Here is a 21,477-nt window from a genome sequence, read left to right on the forward strand (position 1 = left end):
GAAGAGCAGCTCCCCCCCTTCAATAAAAATACCTAGCTAACTTAGGTTCTACCCCCCCCCCAACAAAAATCCTGGCTACGCCCATGGGCACGCTCCAAACCCTTTCTCGCCTGCTGCCTTCCCAGACAGGCCCGTAATTGCCCTGACAGGCAAAGGCGAGCAGGTTGCCGAAGTGGTCTGAGAAGCCAGACGTTACGGGGTCAGGCTAGCGATCCTTTCCAGCAGCAAGTCCTATTTTTCAGGTTGCTGTCAGGGAGGCCGATCGTGCTTCGCTCCCCTGCGGACCTCCACTCCCTGCCCTGCCAGAACCAGATACTCCGCCCTGACCCTTTATTTGCAAAGAGAGAATTCGGCGCGAGCCACTGAAGGAAAACAAGCAAAAATAAAGTGGGGCTGGGAAGAGGAGAGGATAAAGATTAAGCCTCCACGCTGGTGACATGGCACGATCGGGTTTCTCAGAGGGCCAATTAACTCTTTGCTGGAATTAGGTTCAGACTAAGGAAAGGCAGACGCCTCTGTGCCTGTGGACAAAACACACAAACACACCCCGCCGTCCCTGTCAGTCAACCACAGCAGGAAAAAGCAACGCCCCTCTTTCTCCTTGCAGGCTAACGCCCTTCCCAGTGACGTCAAGAACGCCGCCTGCCACGCGTTACCAGCAGGGACAGCGGAGCCCCGCCTCCTCCCCACCCGATTGGCTGCCTTGGTTATCTTCGGAGTTCGGATTTAGAACCTTGGAGTTAAGAGGCAAATGAAGCCGATTGGCTGAGATGCAGGTTGCCTGCGCTCATCAATGGACAAAGGAATCTTCGCCGCGTAAGCCTGCGAATGACGGGAATCGGCTTGGGGAGAGGCAAAGCGAGAGCAGGGGAACCGCCCGCCCTGGCGGGTCTCCAGGAGCCTTCGAGAGACCCGTGGCCTCAAGGACGACAGCAGCCGCCAGGTCTGTGACTTACCTGTCCGAGGAGCCCGAATCCACTCAGGTCTGGGCATCGGCCTCGATCTGTTGCTGTAAAATGCCAGATTCCCCCGAGTGGGGGAAGGGACGTGGTTCCTCGCTCGGCTGGAGAGGGAACAATCCTTGCCAGTATCTCGGGGCAGCACAAACCAGAATAATTTTTTGCTGGGCTCCTTTTTGTTCCCTTGACATCATGCTTTTGCTCGAAGAAGTTCAGAACGACTCCGTGGGGAAGGTTAGATGGACAGTGTAACTTGCCCTAGATCTCCCAGGGCCCCGCGTGAATTATTATTTGGGGATAATAATACTGTAATGCAAACGAGCTGAGGGGTGCATACTTGGGAGTTATCCTCCCAACATCCCGGTAAGGTAGAGTAGGCTGAGACCCTGGCCCGCTGTCACGCAGTTATCTCCATGCTGAGCACGGAGACTTAATTCTGCGTCTCCCCGTGGTTCAAGTCAACATCAGCTCTCTCTTTCCATCCAGTCCCAATATCGGTTCCTGCACAGCAGCCGGGCTGAGGGACAAATATGCATGCTGCGTATGTATAATGCCATTTTCGGAGCAATATAAAAGTGCACCCTTAGCTCCCGGGAACTGACGTATTGGCTCGTCTCTTCGGCTCCCGCGTGCCCATCTCATGGCTTGAACACCATGATTCATTGGGATCATCTGGCGAGCTGGCAAGCGAGGCTCCAGCTGTGAGGAGTGGACACTGCCGGGTTAGCTTGCATCGTCTAAGCTTTCCAGAGTTAACCTGTAGCTCATATTTGGGCAAGAGGGTCATCAGGCTCTCTTTGGGAATTAACTGCTGTCCCTAGGCTTTCTCTACCATAAGAGACATCAAGGAGGCTGCTAGAAGACAAATGCCAGCCCTTCCGCTTGAGTGCAAGAATGTGACCCATATGGCCCCACCCTGGCACTTGTCCCAGCTTCTGTGGAATTTCAGTGCATGCAAACCGGCTTTTAGCCTGGAGCTGTTTTTTGGTATGTAGCTCCTCCCAACTTGAGCACACCTGTACTGAGCAAGCAGAGGCCTGGCTTAATACTCTGCTGCCAGAGAATTAAACCACCATCTGGATGGTGTTGAGGGAGCTCAGAGGCTTGCTTAGGAAAATGGAGGTGCTCTCTTTCTGATGGCCTACACATCCCCAAGGGCCAGGAGTCAGCTGCAGAATAGGAATCCCAATTCCTTCTGTAGGAGGTGGTGGCAGATAAGTTGGGTTGGCAAAAAGGATGGATGCCTTGAGGTATGGCTGTGGAAAGGTTGTGTCTTACACATCTGCTCCCAGCTAGGCAGGCATAGGTGAAGTTGAGGGCGGCAGGGGAATAGCAATGGCTGGCAGGATTAGTCATTCTGCTGTTTCACCCTATTTCCTCTCTCTTTCACAGTACCACCTTCAGCTACAGAGTGGAGGGACCCTAGCATCATGGGTACCCCAGCCTCTATTGCCTGTGACTTGCCACAGCATCAGACCCCCAAAGCCTGTACTCGCAAGAGAGCATCTGCCAACATCTTTCAGGGGGTGGGGCTGTTGCAGTTGCGCCGCCTCTTCCACAGCAGTGGGGATGCCCAAGCCGAGGAGAGGGCCCAGCTGGTCTGGGAATGTGCAGGGAGCCGTTGCATTGCTCACGCCTTGCAACAGCTCCGAAGGAGGCAGAGAAAGCTGAGGCTGAGATCACACCTGAGACCTCCTTCAGAAATGAGTGGTGCCACCAGACTCCTAGAGCTTCAACACTTCAGCCGCTTACGGTATGGTCTCCATGTTCATGCCACCCTGCTTCTACAGCTCTTGCATTCACCATCTAACAATAAAGCCACAAAGATCCCCTCTCCTCTGCTGTTTCTGCAACAGCAGGTTGTAGGCCAGCAATGGCCCTTCAAATCTCATTGGACTCTTAATTTCCATTTGTCTTAGCTAGCATGGCCAATGATAAGAGATAACGGGTTTTCTTCAGCAACATCTGGATGACTTCAGGTTCTCAACTCCTGGAGTAAGCAGATCTCTACCTAAAACCAGTAACTTCCTACCTACCCACCTTTACAGATGTATTCTATAAATTGCTGGTTTGCATACTTTTGACCAGCTGCTGCACCTCAAGTCAGGTCACGTTCACGCCATAAAGCCCTATGGTACTACTTTAAACCCTATGGTACTACTTTAAACAGTGGAAGAAGATTGGAAGAAATTCAAAGATTATCTACAGAAATATTGTAAAATTAATGAATGTTAGAATGATGTTGGATAGTAATTAAGTGGTTTCCAGCTGTAATGCTTTAAGGGAATATGAAAAAAGGGTTATAAATAGGTAAAAATTTAATATTATTACTTTTAAAGGATTTGCTGAACCAACAGATTGAAGTGGAATACAAAAAAGGGAGGTATGAGGAGGTCCGGGAAATAAGTCAAAGGAAAATAAGTAATGGAAAATCTGTGTGTTTTTAACTATTTTTATTTTGTATTTGTCATTTTTTTTTCATTTTTATTGTAACATTTAAAAAAAATCTTAATAAATATCTTATAAAAAATAAATAAATAAATAGTCATGGCTTCCGCCAAAGAATTCTGGGAGTTGTAGTTTAAGGATGCTGAGAGTTGTTAGAGGTCCCTGTTCCCTTTACAGAACTATAGTTTTCAGGAGTTCCCTGTGACAAGGGATTGTTGTTAAACTGCTCTGGGGGGAACACAGGGACTTCCTTACAACTCTCAGCATCCTTAGTAAAGTGCAGTTTGGGGGGAAGACATGACTTTACATTTAAAGCACTATGATTCCATTTTATAGTGTGAATGCAGCCTCAGCCTCAGAGCTCTTCCTAACCAACTGGTGTTACCTGCTCCTAATGCTGTTGTGCAGATGTATAATAATTATGGCCATATGTCATCAACAGTGGTCTCTTAATAAAGCCACGGCTTAGAGCATCCTTTGCTTAAAACTGTGTTCATTGGTTATATTGCAGTGTGTTCAGGACTGGAGCAAATGTGCTTTGTATTGTACTCAGGCATAGCATGTAAACAGAATCTGCTGACAGGTACAGAGTTTAGCCTCTTACCAACCTCAGCTTTCAGCTTATGTAAGTTGTAGCTGTTACAGCTGAAAATATAGATGCAAAGGTATGTGGGTAATGTGCAGTTTCAGAAACCAGAGGGGCAAAGCTTTCTCTAGTTCATGCCCTCTACTCATCAGTAACAGAAGTAGAATTTATGTACAGTGGTGCCCCGCAAGACGAATGCCTCGCAAGACGGAAAACCCGCTAGACGAAAGGGTTTTCCGTTTTTCAATGCGCTTCGCAGGACGAATTTCCCTATGGGCTTGCTTTGCAAGACGAAAATGTCTTGCGAATCTTGAGATTTTTTTTCGCTCCCCCCCCCCTTTTTCTAAGCCGCTAAGCCTTTAATAGCCGCTAAACCGCTAATAGCGCTAATCCGCTAATAGGGTTGCTTCGCAAGACGAAAAAACCGCTAGACGGAGATACTCGCGGAACGGATTAATTTCGTCTTGTGAGGCACCACTGTATGCAGAGTAAGTAAACATGTAAATGTAATTCATTTGCATTATTTGTACTGTTCACACAATTTATTCTCCCTTTGAACAGAATTTTAAATTCTTTAAACATGGAGGATACAAAGACAGCTAGATCAGCAGGGTTTGGGAACCTGTGGCCAACCAGATGTTGCTAGACTATAGTGGTACCTTGGGTTAAGTACTTAATTCGTTCTGGAGGTCAGTTCTTGACCTGAAACTGTTCTTAACCTGAAGCACCACTTTAGCTAATGGGGTCTCCTGCTGCTGCCGCATGATTTCTGTTCTCATCCTGAAGCAAAGTTCTTAATCCAAGGTACTAATTCTGGGTTAGCGGAGTCTGTAACCTGAAGCGTATGTAACCCGAGGTACCACTGTATAGCTTTCATCATCTCTGATCTTTGCTCATATGGCTGGGGCTGAGAATTGGGCACGTCAGTTTTGCTACTGCTGATCTAGAGGAAAAGGAGGGCAAGTGTGCTTCTCACAAACTAGCAAGAGAACCTTCAAGTGCAAGAGTAGCCACTCCTGTAAATTCTTTCCTCCTTTACTTGTAGAAAGACACCATGGCAATTCTCTTATTGCCTGTACATATTGCTTACTTCTCCAGAAGAGATAACATACTACTCCATTTCTTAATGGGTGCCTTTGTTCTCCTATAGGATTGAAGACCGCACCACATCATGTGCTGATGTTGATGGCTGCAGCAACAGCGATAAGGAGATAGATGCAGCTGATCAAACCAGCCACTACACTGCTTCCCACTACAGGAAGAAAAAAAGTGGAATGGGAACTGCAGACTACCTGCACCAGCTCCGCCGGTGAGCAACTGAACCTGATGGCAACAGTTGTAGTTAAATGTCACTGTACGGAACAGGAGTAGCCTGAACCCAAAGGGGTTCATATGGAAGATGCACTTCTCTCATAGTAAAATGTTTTCATATAATATCCTCTGTGCTTCACACTGGCAAAAATGGTGGAGAAACTTGAAACCAACCCTCCTCTTTCAAGCACTACCTGTTCTGGTTCTCAGACCACATCTGGCTATGACAAAGCACAAACACTACAGACTGAATGTACCTGGTCATATTTAATAAAGCTTATTATACAGTCCCCTCTATGAAAGCAAGTAGTAATTGCTTAAATTGCACCAATGTCTCTAGTTCAGCACTGTATTTTGCATAATCAGATGCTCTGAGAAGTCCACAAGGAGGCTGCATGAAGGTAACAGCTTTCTTGTTGGCTCCCACTCAGTAATTTGTATTTGGAGGCAGGCTGCCCCAGCTGCATGAAAACTATGTGGCACCTTCATGTAAGTAGCTGGAGGCAGGGCTGTCCCTCACGGGTTTGTCTAGCTGCCTTTTAAGATCAGCTAGAGTCACATCTTGAAGTGGATTTCCTAATTATGCCAGTGTGTCAATTGCCTCTTCTAAATCTGAGGCGAGTCAAGTGTTGGGGTTGAGGAATGGATTATTAAGGGTCTGGGTTTGCACCAAAAGCACCATCTACAGTGACAGCCTTAGAGAGTCTCACTTTCTGCAAGACTAGCTGTCTTCATAAGTTCTCTTCGCCCACCTAGTTGTGAGGGTGGTCACTCCATCCTATACAAAGAATAATCACGGGGCAGGGCAAGTATAATGCTCTTTCACTTTGTAGGTGTGATCATGTTGACTGGGGAGTAGTTCCCTTACTGCTATTATACAGGAGGTCAGTCCTTTGAAAAACTAAGTGTTCGGAAAAGTTATGAGATGGAGTGTAGGGACATACACAGTCCTGATAATTCCAAAAGAGAACAGGAACTAAGGCTGCATTATGTTTAAACAGTCTTCTGCCTTTATGTACTCACATACCCCTGTTGAACAACCAGAGGTCTGCACATTTGGGTGCCTAGCTATAATAGCTCTCTCAAGGCAAGAAGGTCTTGTGCACAATCAGCGTCATACTTGGTGCAGAAGTTGGGCAACTTGTTTTTTCTTTTAACTGTACAGATTTTATATTACCAAAATAGAAGTGAATACTAGCACATTAAGGCGATGAAAGGGTATATGTTGTGTTAAATATCACTTCGAGCCAGGGCCATCCAAGCTAACAGGATGAAATGCATGATTCTTTCTCCTAAAGGCTATAGAAGGATCAGGAAGGTTTTTTTGCAGGTGGTAAAGGGGTAGAGAATATGTGGTCCTTCAGATGTTTTTAGACTCTTAACTCCAGTCAGCCCCACCTAGCATGGCCAGTAACTGAGGAAAGTGGAATTTATAGCCTGGAACATCAGGCAGGCAGGCCACAACTTCCCAACCCCATGGGTTCAGGACAGCTTCCCATCCCATGCTTTGCAATACAAAAAAGTCAGACACAAGGAAGGACTTTCCAATGATGTATGCAGTGTAAGCTTCACCTAGTGGGGAATATTCATACTGCAGGGGAAGTAGAGAGCAAGTGTGAGCCATGACACAATTGCAAGCGGCAGCACTATTGCAAGGAGGAGAGCAGGGAGAAAATTCAGTTTCCATTAACACAAGCAGACCAAAAAAAAAAAACCACGCAAGAGACTGGCTCTGCAACTGCAGACCTGTTATGAAGATACTTGCATTGATTTAAATATATTACATACATTTCTACAGTGCATAAGAACGATACATTTCAGTTCAGGCTGGCAAAAAGGAAAAGAACCCGTGCCTGGCATCAAGTACATCAGCTTCAGCCTGGCACCTCAGGCATACAGCAGGGAATTGTCCCCCAAGTGAGAAAGAGGCAGACCCCCCCACATACAGGGTACCAGGCGACTGCTCCGAACAGCAGAGAAGCTGGACTCGATGCAAGGCTTCTCCTCGCAGGCCTGGGTGGCAGCCAAATCAGCAACACCCAAGGAGAATTCAGGACACTTATATGGACAATTTCAGAGGGAAACTTGATGCCAGGGATTTAGCACAGTAGCTTTCAGGAAAGCAGCATTCACTGTACCATTCCATTGCACACGGGGTGTATTGGGCCTCGGTATGGTAGTGATCCTAATGTGAGTGCTTCCCCTTATGAGGATGCAAGTGAGGACATTTCCCCCATGGCAGCAGGCAACCCCACCCAGAGAACCTCCTCCCCCCTCCCGATTGTCAATGCCCAAACGCAGCCCAAGGGAGGATTCTGCCTCTGGCAGTGGCCTCTTTTCTGCCTCCCGCTCACCCCAGCATCGGCAGAGAAGAGGCACAGCTATTACTTCCTCTAGGGATCAGACTAGATGGGTGTGAAATACTAGCCCAAGGCTAACAGTGCTAGGATATAGGCATCCTCTCAGTTGCTCCGGCACTACATGGAGAACAAGTGTGTTCACTTGGGTTCAATTATTTAAAACCAATGTTAAAATCTACTATTTGAGGCATTTACTCCCTTGCAGAAGGAAGGGAAGGAAGCACAGCAGTTATACTCTTGCAGGACCTACCTGCTAATATTACCCCAGGCAGACAAAAGCTGCACCAACAGACTCTAGTCCGACCCTTAAGTTCTTCTTTCCTCTCTATCCCAACTTGCATCCTCCCAGGAGCAGTCGGTGGCAGCTGTGCTCCTTATGGATGGCCCCAAGACATGACTGGTGCCTACAGCACTAGGAGCTCTGTAGGACCACGGATAACAGAGCAAGCCTAGTGGAGCAGGGTCCTCCCCCTCCGCTGCAGGATAAAACAGGGTGCAGGGAAGGAGGGAGGAATATCAAGGCTGGGAGTTGTACACAGCAGGAGACCTCTATCCAACTCAGATCATCCCCCTTCATCGCCAGCCTTCCCAGGCAGAGGACCCTGGGGTGTTCTCCACCCAGGTGGACATTAGAGGGACGGCTTGAAACCAAAGGATGCTGCATGCAGGCACCTGCTGGGAGATGCTGCCATGCTCAGGCTGGGGAGCGGGTGGGCATTTCCAGCCCGCAGCAAGGGGGGTGGGGAGCAGTCAGGTCTAAGGAAGGGCCTCCCTTCCTGCTGGGAATGTGCAGAGTTGAGGCTGGCTGGTAGCGCCTGCTTACATCTCCCACCGGCAGCAGCACAGCAGCCTCAGTCTGGAGGATTGGCTGCCCGCTGTCAAGTGATAACTCGGGTTCCTCGATGAGTCGCAGAGACCTCTGCTACCACCAGGAAAAGAAGGGCTTGCGGCTCTGGAAGCTTTGCGTGTACGACTCACTGGCAGAGCGCTGGTGGGAGCGAGCTGTCTCTACAATTACAGGGGGCATCTGGACCAGGTGAAGGGGGCTCTTCCCATCTTTCAAGGCCTGGGTCAAATTCAGGATCTAGGAAGAGAAGAGGGGGGGAACTTGAGTGCCCGGAGTCAGCAGGAACCCAATTGTAAAGGGAAGCCAAGACAGCCCAGTGCCCAGCACAGATCCCATTCCTCCAATGGGAGCAAGGAGCATACCTGGCCACGCATGACGGCAATCTGCTTGTGGAACTGGCCCCTGTCAAAACCTGGATCTTTCTACAAAAGAGACGGCAACAAATAGACAGACACGATTAGGGTGGGTGCTGTGTACAAATCTCTTCTTGTCTTCTGTTCTTATGGAGCGGAATAGGTGCAGTTACCCTCCCACAGCATCCACACAAATTATTTGCTCATGAGCAGAATGAATAGAATCACAGGTGTACTTGCCCTGGTGCCTGTGGTTACCTTGAAGAGTTCATAGAGGTCTTCTTCTAAATCCTTGATAAAATTAGGGTCTGAAATCTTTGGCAGTATCAGATCCTTGATCTCCTGGGAAAAGGGCACCTTGGCCTGGGGCAGCCATGCCCAGTAGAAAGGGTCTTTGGAGAGGGGGGGGGGGAAACAAAAAGCAAATGTTAACAGGCTTGTTACGAGGGCAACATCCCATAAAGGACACTGAAGATGACTCAATCTTAGCACTGGAGGCCCTGAACATCCTGGACTCCACATGGAAACACAAGGCAGTCAGCCCTTAAAGAGCACCCTGGACCAGCCAGAAACACTTGCTTACTGGGAATCTGCTTGGGTTCTAGGGCTTGGGACTACTTACATGCTCTCCAAGAATCTGGATGCTTGAGAGGGAAAGCCAGGCCATTGTCAATGGCAGCCAGTTTAATTATAGGCTCCTTCACCACTACCCATTCTGAGTCCTACAGAGAGGGAAGAATGTTGAACCAGAAAAGGGTACTGTTGTATTTGTTACTTTTTACAGGAAAATGTTTAAAACCAAATATAAGAACAAGAGTAAAACAATATCTAAAATGTTCGTCCACACACACGGGGTGCTCTGCCCCACTGCTCACTGTTTACCAACCGCAACTCCACTTCTCTTCCCACATTAACGCTCTACAGATTCCCCTTCCCACCCCGTGCATCCACTTAATCCCTTTTTACCTTCCCAAACTAATTTTTGAAGCCACTTGTCTCTTCCATTCTGCAGCTCCGCTTTGTCCTCATTTTCAGCACCGCAAAAGCAACACAATGGGCACTGCTTATACTACCAAAAGTTCTGACCAAGCCCTACCTCAAATCCTCTCTGCCCCCCTTCCCCCCCCCAGGCCCAAAGGGAGTCCAAGCATTGCTAATGGGCAAAGTGAGTCTAGCACTCCTTTGACACGACCTTCTCCCTCCCAATTTTGCTCCTCTGCAAGCTTGCTAGAGCCATGATGCCAGCTTTCTCTTTTCTGGCACTCACTGGAAAGGGCTCAGCAACTTCTGGACTCTCCCATGTCTTGGTGCCAGGCTATACACTGAAGACCAACTTTTTATATCACTCGGAACTAAGGGCTGTCACTCCACAAGCAGCAAGTTGTCAGCTAGTCTACCTGTGCCTAAGATGTGTTCAGCAGTTACGGCACCTGATTAGAGACATTCCCTTAAATTTGGCCCTTCCTCAACGCTGCATACCAATTCCTTCTAGTCCCATACTGCCTGCTGCTGTAGAACACAAGATAGATCCCCAAGTGGAACCATCAGAGCAGCATGGGCCCTACTCACCCGCACGCTTGTGCTGTCCAGAGGACAGTCATACTTGATAAGCCAGTTGTCATTTCCCCGGTCTGTGGAAGAAGGAAAACACATTGATAAGACAGAGAAATCTCACCACAGATAGCAAGATCCACATTGTAGTATTAAAAAGTGGCGGTGGGGGGAGAAGAAGTAAGACACATCATCAAACTGTGTAATCTGGCAGCTTACAATCTTTCAGTCGTTCGTCCCCTATTATTTGGAGAAGGCAACCTTATTCCAGCCTTGTCATTACTGCTCATGGTTTGTCAAGCCACAGAAGAATTTCCCATGCAAAACAGCAAGGCAATCCCCTACTATCCTTCCTTCAGGGGAAGTGGAAGCTGCAGAGCCTGCATCCTAGGCTTGGGAAGATGCTGTACAGCCTTCAGGTAAGAGTATCCCAACTCTACGAGGATTTTAGGACAATAAGACTACCTATGGCTACAGGAGGGCTCCAGGTTGGAACTCTGCATAAATCACTTGCAGGCTATCCATCACGTCTTCGACACAATGGTTTGCCTCAAGAGCCAAGGAGCACCAGCACACAGCTATGTAGGGCTTTAGGTTAGTGGAATGGCACATGCTCCATATGTAGGAATTTCCAGGCTCAGTCCCTGACATCTACAGATAGGGCCGGAAAAGGCTTTTGAACAATCAATGTAGAGAATACTGAGTTAAAGTGAACCAACCATCTGACTTAGTAAAAGGCAGTTTCCTATTATTCCCCTCAAATACAGGAGGAAGTCCCCAAATATAAATGACAAGGAGACAAGGTCACAGGAACCCAAATGACAATAGAATATAAATTATTGAAACATGAATATAAACATGTGCAAGTATATGTGTGCAGAACAAAGCAGCACTGTGTAGAAAACAAGGAATTTCCCCCCAATTAGTATAAATAGTAATTGATGAGATCTCCAGGACTGTATCATGTTGCATACCTCTTCAAAAACAAATTGGAGAATGATTGTCATTTCATTTTCTTACGATCGTACCTATAGACAACGTTGTGGGACATCAGAGGGCCAAGGAGTTTTGGAAGTAGCATACCAGGGAATATGTGCATTGAGCAAGGGCTACATTCAGAATAGCAGAGCAAAATATACTTCCCTCTTCACAAGGCTTTCCAACAAGTAATATCTCTCCCATCAGATTCCTCAGTCGGCAGTGCTCCCACCCTATGGGCCAAGAGCTGACACAGAACCTACCTGTATTGCGAATGATGTAGTCCAGCACCACCAGCCTCTCAAACTGCAGCAGCAATTGGCGGTTCGTATTCTCTGGGAGGGGCTCAGCCTCAAAGCGCCGTAGCCAGTAATCTGCATCCTTGTAGCCTTCCACAAAGAGCTGGAAGGAGCCCACCTGAGAGCAAGAGGCAGGTGGGTTAAGGGAACAAGGCCTGGCTCAGTGGCACAAAACATTTCTGGGCACTTTAAACCTCCCCTACCTTTGGAGGAAGCCCAATTCGGTGAAACCTCTGCCCCACTTTTGGCACTTTCTCCAGGGCCAGGCGTTTGCCCCGGGACTTCACTCGGTCAATGGCGCTGTAGTTAAATGTTTCACTGGCCAAGTACACCACCTGTGGGCATGGAAAAGAGATGACTTTTAAAAAGCATAATCCATAAATGCCACACTCTGCTATTTACAGAACATGGTAAAAATCTAGGCATATACAGGTCTGCCTACTTTATTAAAAACAAAACCTACACATCTCAAATTCTGAGCATAATTTATTGACCTGAAAAATTACAATGGGGTGGGGAGAGTAAAACCCCATACCTTCTAGCAGCTTTGTTAAAAAGTAAATAAAACTATATAGTACTTTAAAAGTGATATAAACATTCCATGCTTATGGTTACAACTTTTCTTCATCTGTAGTCAGGTTCTTCTAACTACTTCTACATGTAGTTCCTATCCCAAAACTCAAATATGGAGATCAAACTCAAGAATGCAGTAACCAAATTAACCTAATTAATGCAAAAACCAGCAACTCACCACACTTGGCAAAGGGCAATTTTTTTAAAGAATGAATGAATGGAATATAATAATTCTGGGACTACTCCCAGTTGCTTCTTCCCTCAATTGCTGTTCTCCCTGCTTCTAATCCAAAGCCAGAAGTCCTCACTGGGCTAGGAGTGAGAAATATCAATAGATATATAGGAATAAACTATTAAGATAAGAGACAGAAGTGGGATCTGGATGAAAGGCAGGATTTTATTATTTAGGAAGTAGGCACTGGGGATCCCACACAGAAACACACAGGTCTCTATCCAGGCATCCTACCCACTATTAAATCCTGCAGTCTGCTTCCTCCTCTGTCCCAGGCTCACCTTTGTGCGGGGAACAATGTTCAGTTCCAGCTTCTGGTCAACAAGGCTAGCACCAGCCTCAGATAAGTATCCCTGGTTAAGAACAAGGCAGTCCCTTCCGAAACAACAGGGGCAGCACAGTTTCTGCAGCCACTTTGTCCACTTAGGGTTCAGCTGCCCATAAGGTTCCTCATTCTTGGGTTTGAATACACCGATGATTTTCTGAGACGGACAGAAATGGGAAGTTGGTTAATTCAAACTGGGCAAGGCAAGGGCAGCCAACCCCCACAACATATGGCAAAGTACCAGGCTCTTGCCAAACAGATCAATATTGTGGAAAGAGAAGGGGTTAGAGGTCTTCTTTGCTAAGAGCTACACATTTACAAGAATGCTTCCAGTTAAAACATACACATCCGTCACAAAGGGACCTGGTGCCCCACTTTTCAAGAGCAGACCTTCAACCAATAGTTCTCATTTTTCACTCCCAAGAGTTCAGGCAGCCAAGCTGAGTGCGCATTCTCTGAACAAACATATTACCTAGGACAACAGTTCTTAACTGCAGTGGGGAAAACTGTGACCCTCCAGGGGTTGTTGGACCCAACTCCTATCAACCTCAGCCAGCATGGCCAGTGATCAGGAATGATGGGAGTTGGAGTCCAACAACATATGGAAGGCTACAGGTTCGCTACCCTGTCTTAATCAAATAATTCCAAAATTAAAAACTGGTAAAATTACCGGTAATCTCTTTAGCCTGGAAAAGAGGAGACTGAGAGGACATATGATAGCCATCTTCCAATATCTAAAGGGCTGCCACATGGAAGATGGAGGAACCTTGTTTTTGCCTGCTCCAGAGGCTAGAATTCGAACTAATGAATTCAAGTTACAAGTCAGGAGATTCTGACTAAACCTCAGGAAGAATCTTCTGACAGTAAGAGTTGTTCAACAGTGGAACAGATTTCCATGAGAGGTGGTAGGCTCTCCTTCTTTGGAGGTTTTTAAGCAGAGGTTGGATGGCCATCTGTCATAGACACTTTAGCTAAGATTCCTGCATTGCAGGGGGTTGGACTAGATGATCCTTGGGGTCCCTTCCAACTCTACAGTTCTCTGATTCTATAATCCAGGTGCACAATGACCTAAATAAGCAGACTGATCAGTTCCACCTCCTGGGACTGATTGGCTACACCTCGCTGGTTAGGTAGGTATAACGAAGTTTATGGCATCTCTAGTTGGGAAATTTACTAGGAGGTTTCACTTCCCTGTCCACATAGTCCCAGTGCTTTAAATTGTATGTTGAGAGCTACAATTAGCTGCTGCATTTTCAGCGGGGGAATGGAGCCTTCCACCGTAAAGCAATGTTTCAAACCTTTTGAGTTCTGGTTCCCTTCTAAAACTTACTCCCCCACCCCCCACCCCACCTTCTAAGCCCACTCAACCTCATTGTCACTGCTCTCTTTAGCTACGGAGCGCACAGAGAAGTTACTGTGGCACAAATATCCAGCCTTTCCTACTACAAGTCCTTTTGGGTTCTCTCTAGAGTCCCACCCATGGGCCTCAGAGAAAGATTGCCATGTCATTTTTTACAACAGTGAGATGCAGACAAGTCAAGCAGCTGCCGCTTCTCATCTCAGGATGACTCTAGCAGGATGACGCTCAGTCAGGAGACAAAGATCCTGGGGAACTCCGGAAAGGAAGTAAAGTGTACAGAGTGCCACATGTTGCCAAAGACTCTTCCCGCCCCTCCTGATACTTTGTAAGCCTGGTAGACTGTGCTCCACAGATAGAGAATCTGTGGCCCTCTAAGATGTTGGACTACAACACCCATCAGCCCCAGTTGGCACGGCCAATAATATGAAAATCTGTAGTCAAGCAGCCACTGGAGGGCTACAGGTTCTCCACCCCCCTTCTCTGTCCCCACACCAACAACAATACTAGCATCCCATACAAGGTTACCAAAGCGACAGGCACACAGCTTAGGAAAGGTCCACACTGAGAACTCTGGAACAGCTTCTGGGGACTCAGCTAGAAAGAGCTGGGGACTTGGCTTCGGCAAAGAAAAAACACTTATGCTTTGTTTATGCATTCTAACACTGTGACACCAGATGGCGCTGTGGAATTCCGTTTTTGCTAACCCGATTTCTCATACAAAGTTTGCAACGTTTCTTTGATGTGTCTAGTTCCAGCCTAGGGCACTGATTTAAGGAAGGAGCAGATGCATGCGTGCAACCACTAGATGGGGCACTAGTTGATTACTTATTACCGTATTTTTCGCTCTATAAGACGCATCAGACAAGATGCACCTAGTTTTTGGAGGAGGAAAACAAGAAAAAAAATATTCTGAATCTCAGAAGCTAGAACAGCAAGAGGGATTGCTGCGCAGTGAAAGCAGCAATCATTCTTGCTGTTCTGGCTTCTGGGATAGCTGCGCAGCCTGCATTCGCTCCATAAGATGCACACACGCTTCCCCTTACTTTTTAGGAGGGAAAAAGTAAGTCTTATAGAGCAAAAAATACGGTTCTTACAAGCACCAGGCCATTTGCTGCCTACACTATAGCCTGGCCTATTCCACGAATGCACCACCAGCCGGTCCTGGATTCTGGGTAGCTGAAACTGCATGACATAATTCAACATAGGAGGCTACCTTCCACAGAAGATGCTTCATTAAAACAATTTATGAGCATTTGTTTTTTAACAGAACATACTAGGCCTCACAACTGCAGGTGAAGCCTCTGAAGATACAATGGGTATTTCTACCAAAAGTTTGAAAATCAAATACAAGGAGTAGGGTTCCTTCAGTCAGCAGCTCCCTCCCACCCACGGCCTTTTCACTCATACAGCTTTGTCATCAGAATCTTCCAATTTGTGACCAAAAAAAGGACAGATGTGCACACGAAACACATGCGACGCAAAAGCAAAATTGGCATGGTTTTTTCCTGAGTTCTGGATTGTATAGTAACAGAAAGTTGGAGCTTCAGCACACAATTCTAGATATACCAAATACATTCAAGGCTCTTAGTAGTAAAGGGGAGCTAAGAGTTAAAAAGAATGGGAGCATTGTGGCTGGCATAGAAACCAGAAAAAAATGTAATATTACAAAGGCAGCCAGGCTCCTGGATACTATATATTCCAATGCCACATAGAGCTGGGCCAGGCCTATGCTTTGGAAGATGCCATTAAACATGTCTGTTTACCTGGGTGGGGAAACCCTGGCAATCTACCAGAATCAAAATTCCTCATTCCTGTCACCCCTGATTATCATGTATGCTGGCTGCTCTCACTTTCCCTCTCTAGGCAGCTGCACTGCTGAGGAAGCCATGTCTTCTAGCTGGTCAGTTCCATACTAGATGTTAGATAAATCTCTCTCCCAGCCATGTACCAAGAGATGACTTTTTAAACCATGGGGTGGAGAGGACACAGAGTTGCCATCACAGTTAGCAGAAAGGCAGGCAACAGCGTATCTCCAATCACACATACAACAGTTATATCCTACCATCTACCAATGGCACACACATACACACATATAAAGAGGTCAGGTCTAATTGGCAGCAACTAACCCAGAAACCATAGCCTCCCCCACAAAGCTCTGGCTGAAATGGCTCCTTTCTAATGAACAAAAACTGAAGGAAGTAGCGCTGCATCGATCCATTTGCCTTCCATCCACCTAGAGCAGCAGCACAAAGACCAGGCTGACTCATCCCGGCGGAATCTCCCACAAACTCAGCTAAAAGGGAAGTGATTCCAAAACCCACACCAGACAGGAAGAAGAAGCTGGATCACTATAACAAAAACTGACATGGCCAGCAAATAAGTCATGCTTTTCATACAATCAACACATGCAACTCAGAAAGAGGAAACTAAATTAATCTGGTTAGTTATGACGGGTCACAAGGAGAGCCACATGGCCATGCACACAGTCAGTCCTCACATAGGCATGAAGAATACACTGCAGCTGACCGGAACCACAGCTCATGCTAATCCATTTATATAGTAGGACCAGTTATTCGAAAACTCAGCCCACAGATCTCAACACAAGACAGATATGCCCAATTCCTTGTAAGTACAGTGATATAGCAAGCCAGAGGAGAAAGCAAAGCCTCAGGATTATTCTCTGCTTAGATTTATTCATTTACAATACTTATAGCCTGCTTTATAGTCTCAAAGGCTCTCAAGATGGCTTATGGAAAATAAAATCGCACTCAATTCTAGTACAGGAACAGAAATGACATGGTGCCCGTATATATCCATGATTATTCAATGTTCCCTGCCTTTTTCATGTTCTTATCAGGTGTCATACCAAGCAGCAGCTCCCATGGAAATCCTAAGGCAAGGGAGTAGGGCTCAGAAGCTGGATCTCACTCAGTCCATGATAGAGGCAGTCTTCCCTTCCTAGAAACAGGCAAGGGAGTGGAGCAAACAAGAAAATAATGGGCTAGAACTTAAAAAGGGTAATGCTATTGAATCTACCAGACCTCCTCTCTTAAGGCATGGTCAAGCATGAATGCATACATCTTGCTTTCATTCAATACCTGCTTACCCAAATCTGCTTGAAAAAACCCAACAGTAGTATTGCTTTAAAAAAATACACATGCTGTTAACAGCAGTAACAGAAATGTCTGATACAAAACAATAAAAGATCAGATTTCATCGTACACCATTCACACACCCACACCTACCTAACTCATCTGATGAGGACCTCAGGCCACGACGAGGTATGAGTTGCAGGCAATCTTACCTCTCCATTACTAGAATTAACAAACTGAATAAGAGGACTCAATCTGCTTTTTAAAAACTTCCAATGACATGAATATCAGTGTTTCCCAGGACAGCCCAAGTATGTTTACTGCATGGAAGGTTTAACACATTTAAAACCCATTATTGTGCCCTTAATTTCACTATTTACATAGCACTGCTACTAGCAGGCATGCCATTTTATAGTGCAACAAGAAAGAAAATCTTGTTTCAAGGAGTTTGCCATCTAAAATAGGCACAAAGTAGTTGAACTACCATTCTTTATAGAATTTTTTATACCCTCTTGACAAATCTGGGTTTCAAACGAGAAGAATTAAGTCACTAGATAAACAGTCATTGATGTCTGCTAATGGGGGAATACCCAAAGCAACATATGGTATTCAAAGATTAGAAAGTAGACTGGGTAAATATTAGCAGTGGTGACCTGGAATTCTTCATAGCAAAGGGCAATGAGTAGAGTACATAACCTGAAATTTGAAAGAGGCCAGTCTGAATATTCTTCTACAAATTAGGCATGTAAAGTTCTTTCGATTTTTCTCCCAAAATAAAACCCGCACCATCTTGATATCTCATCCAGCTCCTACAGATATTTAAAATGCAGAGATGAGCTTAAAGTACAGAAATTTCAATGCCAGTTTTATCCAAAAGGTCAAAAAGTTCAGGAAGCACACAATCAGGAAGGGAAGCTGATCAGCTGCTCCATGGGCATAGCTAGGATTGGGCGGGGGGAGGCAGAACCTCAGTTAACTATGTATTTTTATTGATATTTATTTATTTGTTTATTTATTTATTTATTTATTTATTTGTGGGGGGGCAGTAGCCCCTTCCTGCCCCCCCCAACTACATCCATGAGCTGCTCCCAGACACCAGCCATCATTCTCTGCAAAAGGGACTATCTGCCTTACAAGCATACAGCTGTTGCATCAGCAAGCACACAAGAACTTCAAGTGAATTTGTTCAGCTCTCCCTCTAATGGGGTCATATTCAAATGAGCTAGGTTTCTTGAGCCACTTGTAAAGCGGAGCCGCGAGCTGGAAGCAGTATTAGTTGAGTAACTTTTGGTTAAACTGCACACTCACACTAACAAAACAATACCATATAACCCCTGCTCCAAACCCATCTGAACACTGGGGAAATCAGCAGGGAGTTTACAATGTCCAACCACATTCATAGGAGCCAACTCCTAGGGACCAAGGTACCTTTGCCCCCCCCCCCCAATAAAATATTTGAGGGGCCAGGGCTCCCCAAAGTTGATGGGCATTGCCATTCAAATGGTGTGTGGGGTGTGTGTGTGTGTGTGTGTGTGTGTGTGTTGTGTCATGTGATCAATTATGAGGGGCAGAGCTTACATCCCCCACAATATTTTATTTAAGTTGGCACCCCTTGCCACACTAAAGTTATTGTTACCAAAGTACTGTATCTATGTCAATCTAATTCCTATCCATATGTCCCCAAGTACAAGAACTGTATGGTATACTCTAGCACGGGTCAGCAAACTTTTTCAGCAGGGGGCCGGTCCACTGTCCCTCAGACCTTGTGGGGGGCCGAACTATATATTTTGGGGGGGGGGGGAATGAACAAATTCCTATGCCCCACAAATAACCCAGAGATGCATTTTAAATAAAAGCACACACTCTACTTATGTAAAAACACACTGATTCCCGTGCCATCTGTGGGCCGGATTTAGAAGGCGATTGGGCCGGATCCAGCCCCCGGGCCTTAGAATGCCTGCCCATGCTCTAGAAGCTTACTAAGAAGAATCCTGTGCCAGTAATACCACCTCCAGTAATACCTCCTAGGGCAGTTGGGCCACCTGCCTCCTTATTCAAGATCAGAAAGAGACAGATCCAACTAAAGAAACACATTATGAAGATAAGGCCAAACTAAATGCCAAGAATGGGTAACAAACAACAGGTATCCTCCCCTACACAGACAACCGAACAGAACTAATAATCCAGGACAGCAATTGAAACCAGAATACCAGCTACTAAAGCCTTTAACTGGACAAGGCTATGCTGGCCTCTGGAAACAGCCAACCGATACACTCCAAGTCCAAGATAACTTTACCCAATTACAACAAAACACCTCAACATGTCAAGCAGTACTGTGCCTCCTCATTGGGTAAGAAGGCCTAAAGCTTCTAGCTTTATTTTTTGTATTATTCCCCAATAACCATAGTATTACACTGACAGCAACACTATGAAACAAACATTGGAACTGTGAGACGTTAAAGAGCAAGACCATACCTGTTTGTATTATATTTACAATAATAAAACTGGTTCTGTTTAAGAATAAGGCATACACTTGGCTGTTCCTCCTAGGGGAGAAGGGCACAGCTGACAAATCAGCTGTACTTGATGGGTTATACTGAGCACTGTCCTTTGGCCACATCTACTCCAGCGAAGGGGAAAAGAGAGAGTGCAAGCAACAGCAGAAATGAGGAAAGGTATGGAGATAGAGATTAGAGGGCACCTACTAGAAGGCAGGGGGGACGCGGGTGGCGCTGTGGGTTAAACCACAGAGCCTAGGACTTGCCGATCAGAAGGTCGGCGGTTCAAATCCCCGTGACGGGGTGAGCTCCCGTTGCTCGGGCCCTTCTCCTGCCAACCTAGCAGTTCGAAAGCACGTCAAAGTGCAAGTAGATAAATAGGTACTGCTCCAGCGGGAAAGTAAACAGCGTTTCCATGCGCTGCTCTGGTTCGCAGCTTAGTCATGCTTAGTCCACATGACCTGAAAGCTGTCTGCGGACAAATGCTGGCTCCCTCGGCCAATTAAGTGAGATGAGCGCCGCAACCCCAGAGTCGGTCAGGACTGGACCTAATGGTCAGGGGTCCCTTTACCTTTACTAGCAGGCAGGAGTGTCTTGGAACAAAGAAAGACCACCCTACACTTAAGAGAACTGGTCAAGGATGTGGCAAAGGCATACACACGATCCTACCATCATCTTCTTAACCTTACCTATGATACTAATTCTTAAACTTGTTTAGCGCTTTCAAGTGTTCACATACATTATGACCCTTGTAAAGTCAGTCAAAGGCCAGCTAGCGAGTTCCCAGCTGAGACTCCCCGGCCCCTGGTATCTTAGTACAAGGCAGGGCGACCACTTGCCAAGATCAGGTAACCACCTTTCGGCCACCCAGACCCCCTCGCTCCCCCACACCCTGGGCTGAATAGTCTCCACACACCCACCCCAGCCCTAATCCTCTCACCCCCTGCGGGTCCTTGACGAAATAGCTGCCGCTAGAGCCCTGGTAGATGCGCTCCGGGTAGATGCCGCGCTCGCTCGCCAGCTCCGACTGCCGCACCACCTCGGCGAATTCTGGGTCGTCGGGGAATTCATTCCGGGGCTCCCGCTCTCCGCGGGCCGCGGCAGCCGCTGCCCCCAACCCAACTGGAGCCTGGACCTGCGCCGCCCCGGCCGACCCTACCGCCCCGCGCGCCCCACGCTCTGCGCCCGCTCCCCGATCCAGGAGGGGCTGGCGCTCCCGGTCGCGGCCACCTGCGGGAGAGCCGGGCGGCGAGGGGCAGGGCGGCGGCGCGGGGGGGGCGCTGGGGGCGGCGGGGCAGGGCGGGGAGCGCACGGCCCCTCCGGGCACCCCATACCCTGCGGCCGGCCCGCGCTCCGGAGACACCAAGGGGCTCGTCTCATCCATAGAGGCCGAGCCCGAGCGAGGCGCGGATGCAACTCCGGGCACTTGCGCGCACAGACCAGGGCACCGCCGTGCTCTGCGACTCAGCGCCGCTCAGTTCGGATCACCTGACACCGGCCCCGCGGCCACCGCCGTTTCCGCCAGAGCGGCACCAGCCAATCACGCCCCCTGTTTACAGGGCGCCCGGAAGCCTCGCCCACTAAAGAAGCCGCCGTCCATTCGCAGAGCTAGGCCCGCCCAGCTCGCGGAAGCCCCGCCCCGTGGCTCGCGAGGCCCCGCCCCTTCATTGTGTCTCGCGCGCGCTCCCTCCCACCGCATAGCTAA

General features: G+C 47.4%; 2 protein-coding genes across 2 annotated transcripts; one reads left to right on the forward strand and one right to left on the reverse strand.

Annotated features, from left to right (window-relative positions):
- The first annotated feature begins 717 nt into the window (after positions 1–717).
- On the forward strand, positions 718–5,594 carry AVPI1 (arginine vasopressin induced 1). The gene is made up of 3 exons (XM_081007360.1): positions 718–943; positions 2,352–2,712; positions 5,144–5,594. The coding sequence occupies exons 1-3, from the start codon at positions 829–831 to the stop codon at positions 5,304–5,306; spliced, it is 639 nt and encodes a 212-aa protein (XP_080863486.1). The 5' UTR covers positions 718–828; the 3' UTR covers positions 5,307–5,594.
- A 1,459-nt stretch (positions 5,595–7,053) lies between these two features.
- PI4K2A (phosphatidylinositol 4-kinase type 2 alpha) lies at positions 7,054–21,268 on the reverse strand. Its single transcript, XM_081007359.1, has 9 exons — positions 20,713–21,268; positions 12,779–12,979; positions 11,896–12,027; positions 11,657–11,810; positions 10,434–10,495; positions 9,487–9,586; positions 9,123–9,256; positions 8,874–8,933; positions 7,054–8,748 (listed from the first exon to the last, which is right to left on the reverse strand). Exons 1-9 carry the CDS (start codon positions 21,154–21,156, stop codon positions 8,587–8,589), a joined length of 1,449 nt encoding a protein of 482 aa, XP_080863485.1. The 5' UTR covers positions 21,157–21,268; the 3' UTR covers positions 7,054–8,586.
- Between the last annotated feature and the right edge of the window lie 209 nt (positions 21,269–21,477).

Source organism: Podarcis pityusensis (genome assembly GCF_964106645.2).
Source record: "Podarcis pityusensis genome assembly, chromosome: 5".
Taxonomy (NCBI): Eukaryota; Metazoa; Chordata; class Lepidosauria; order Squamata; family Lacertidae; genus Podarcis; species Podarcis pityusensis.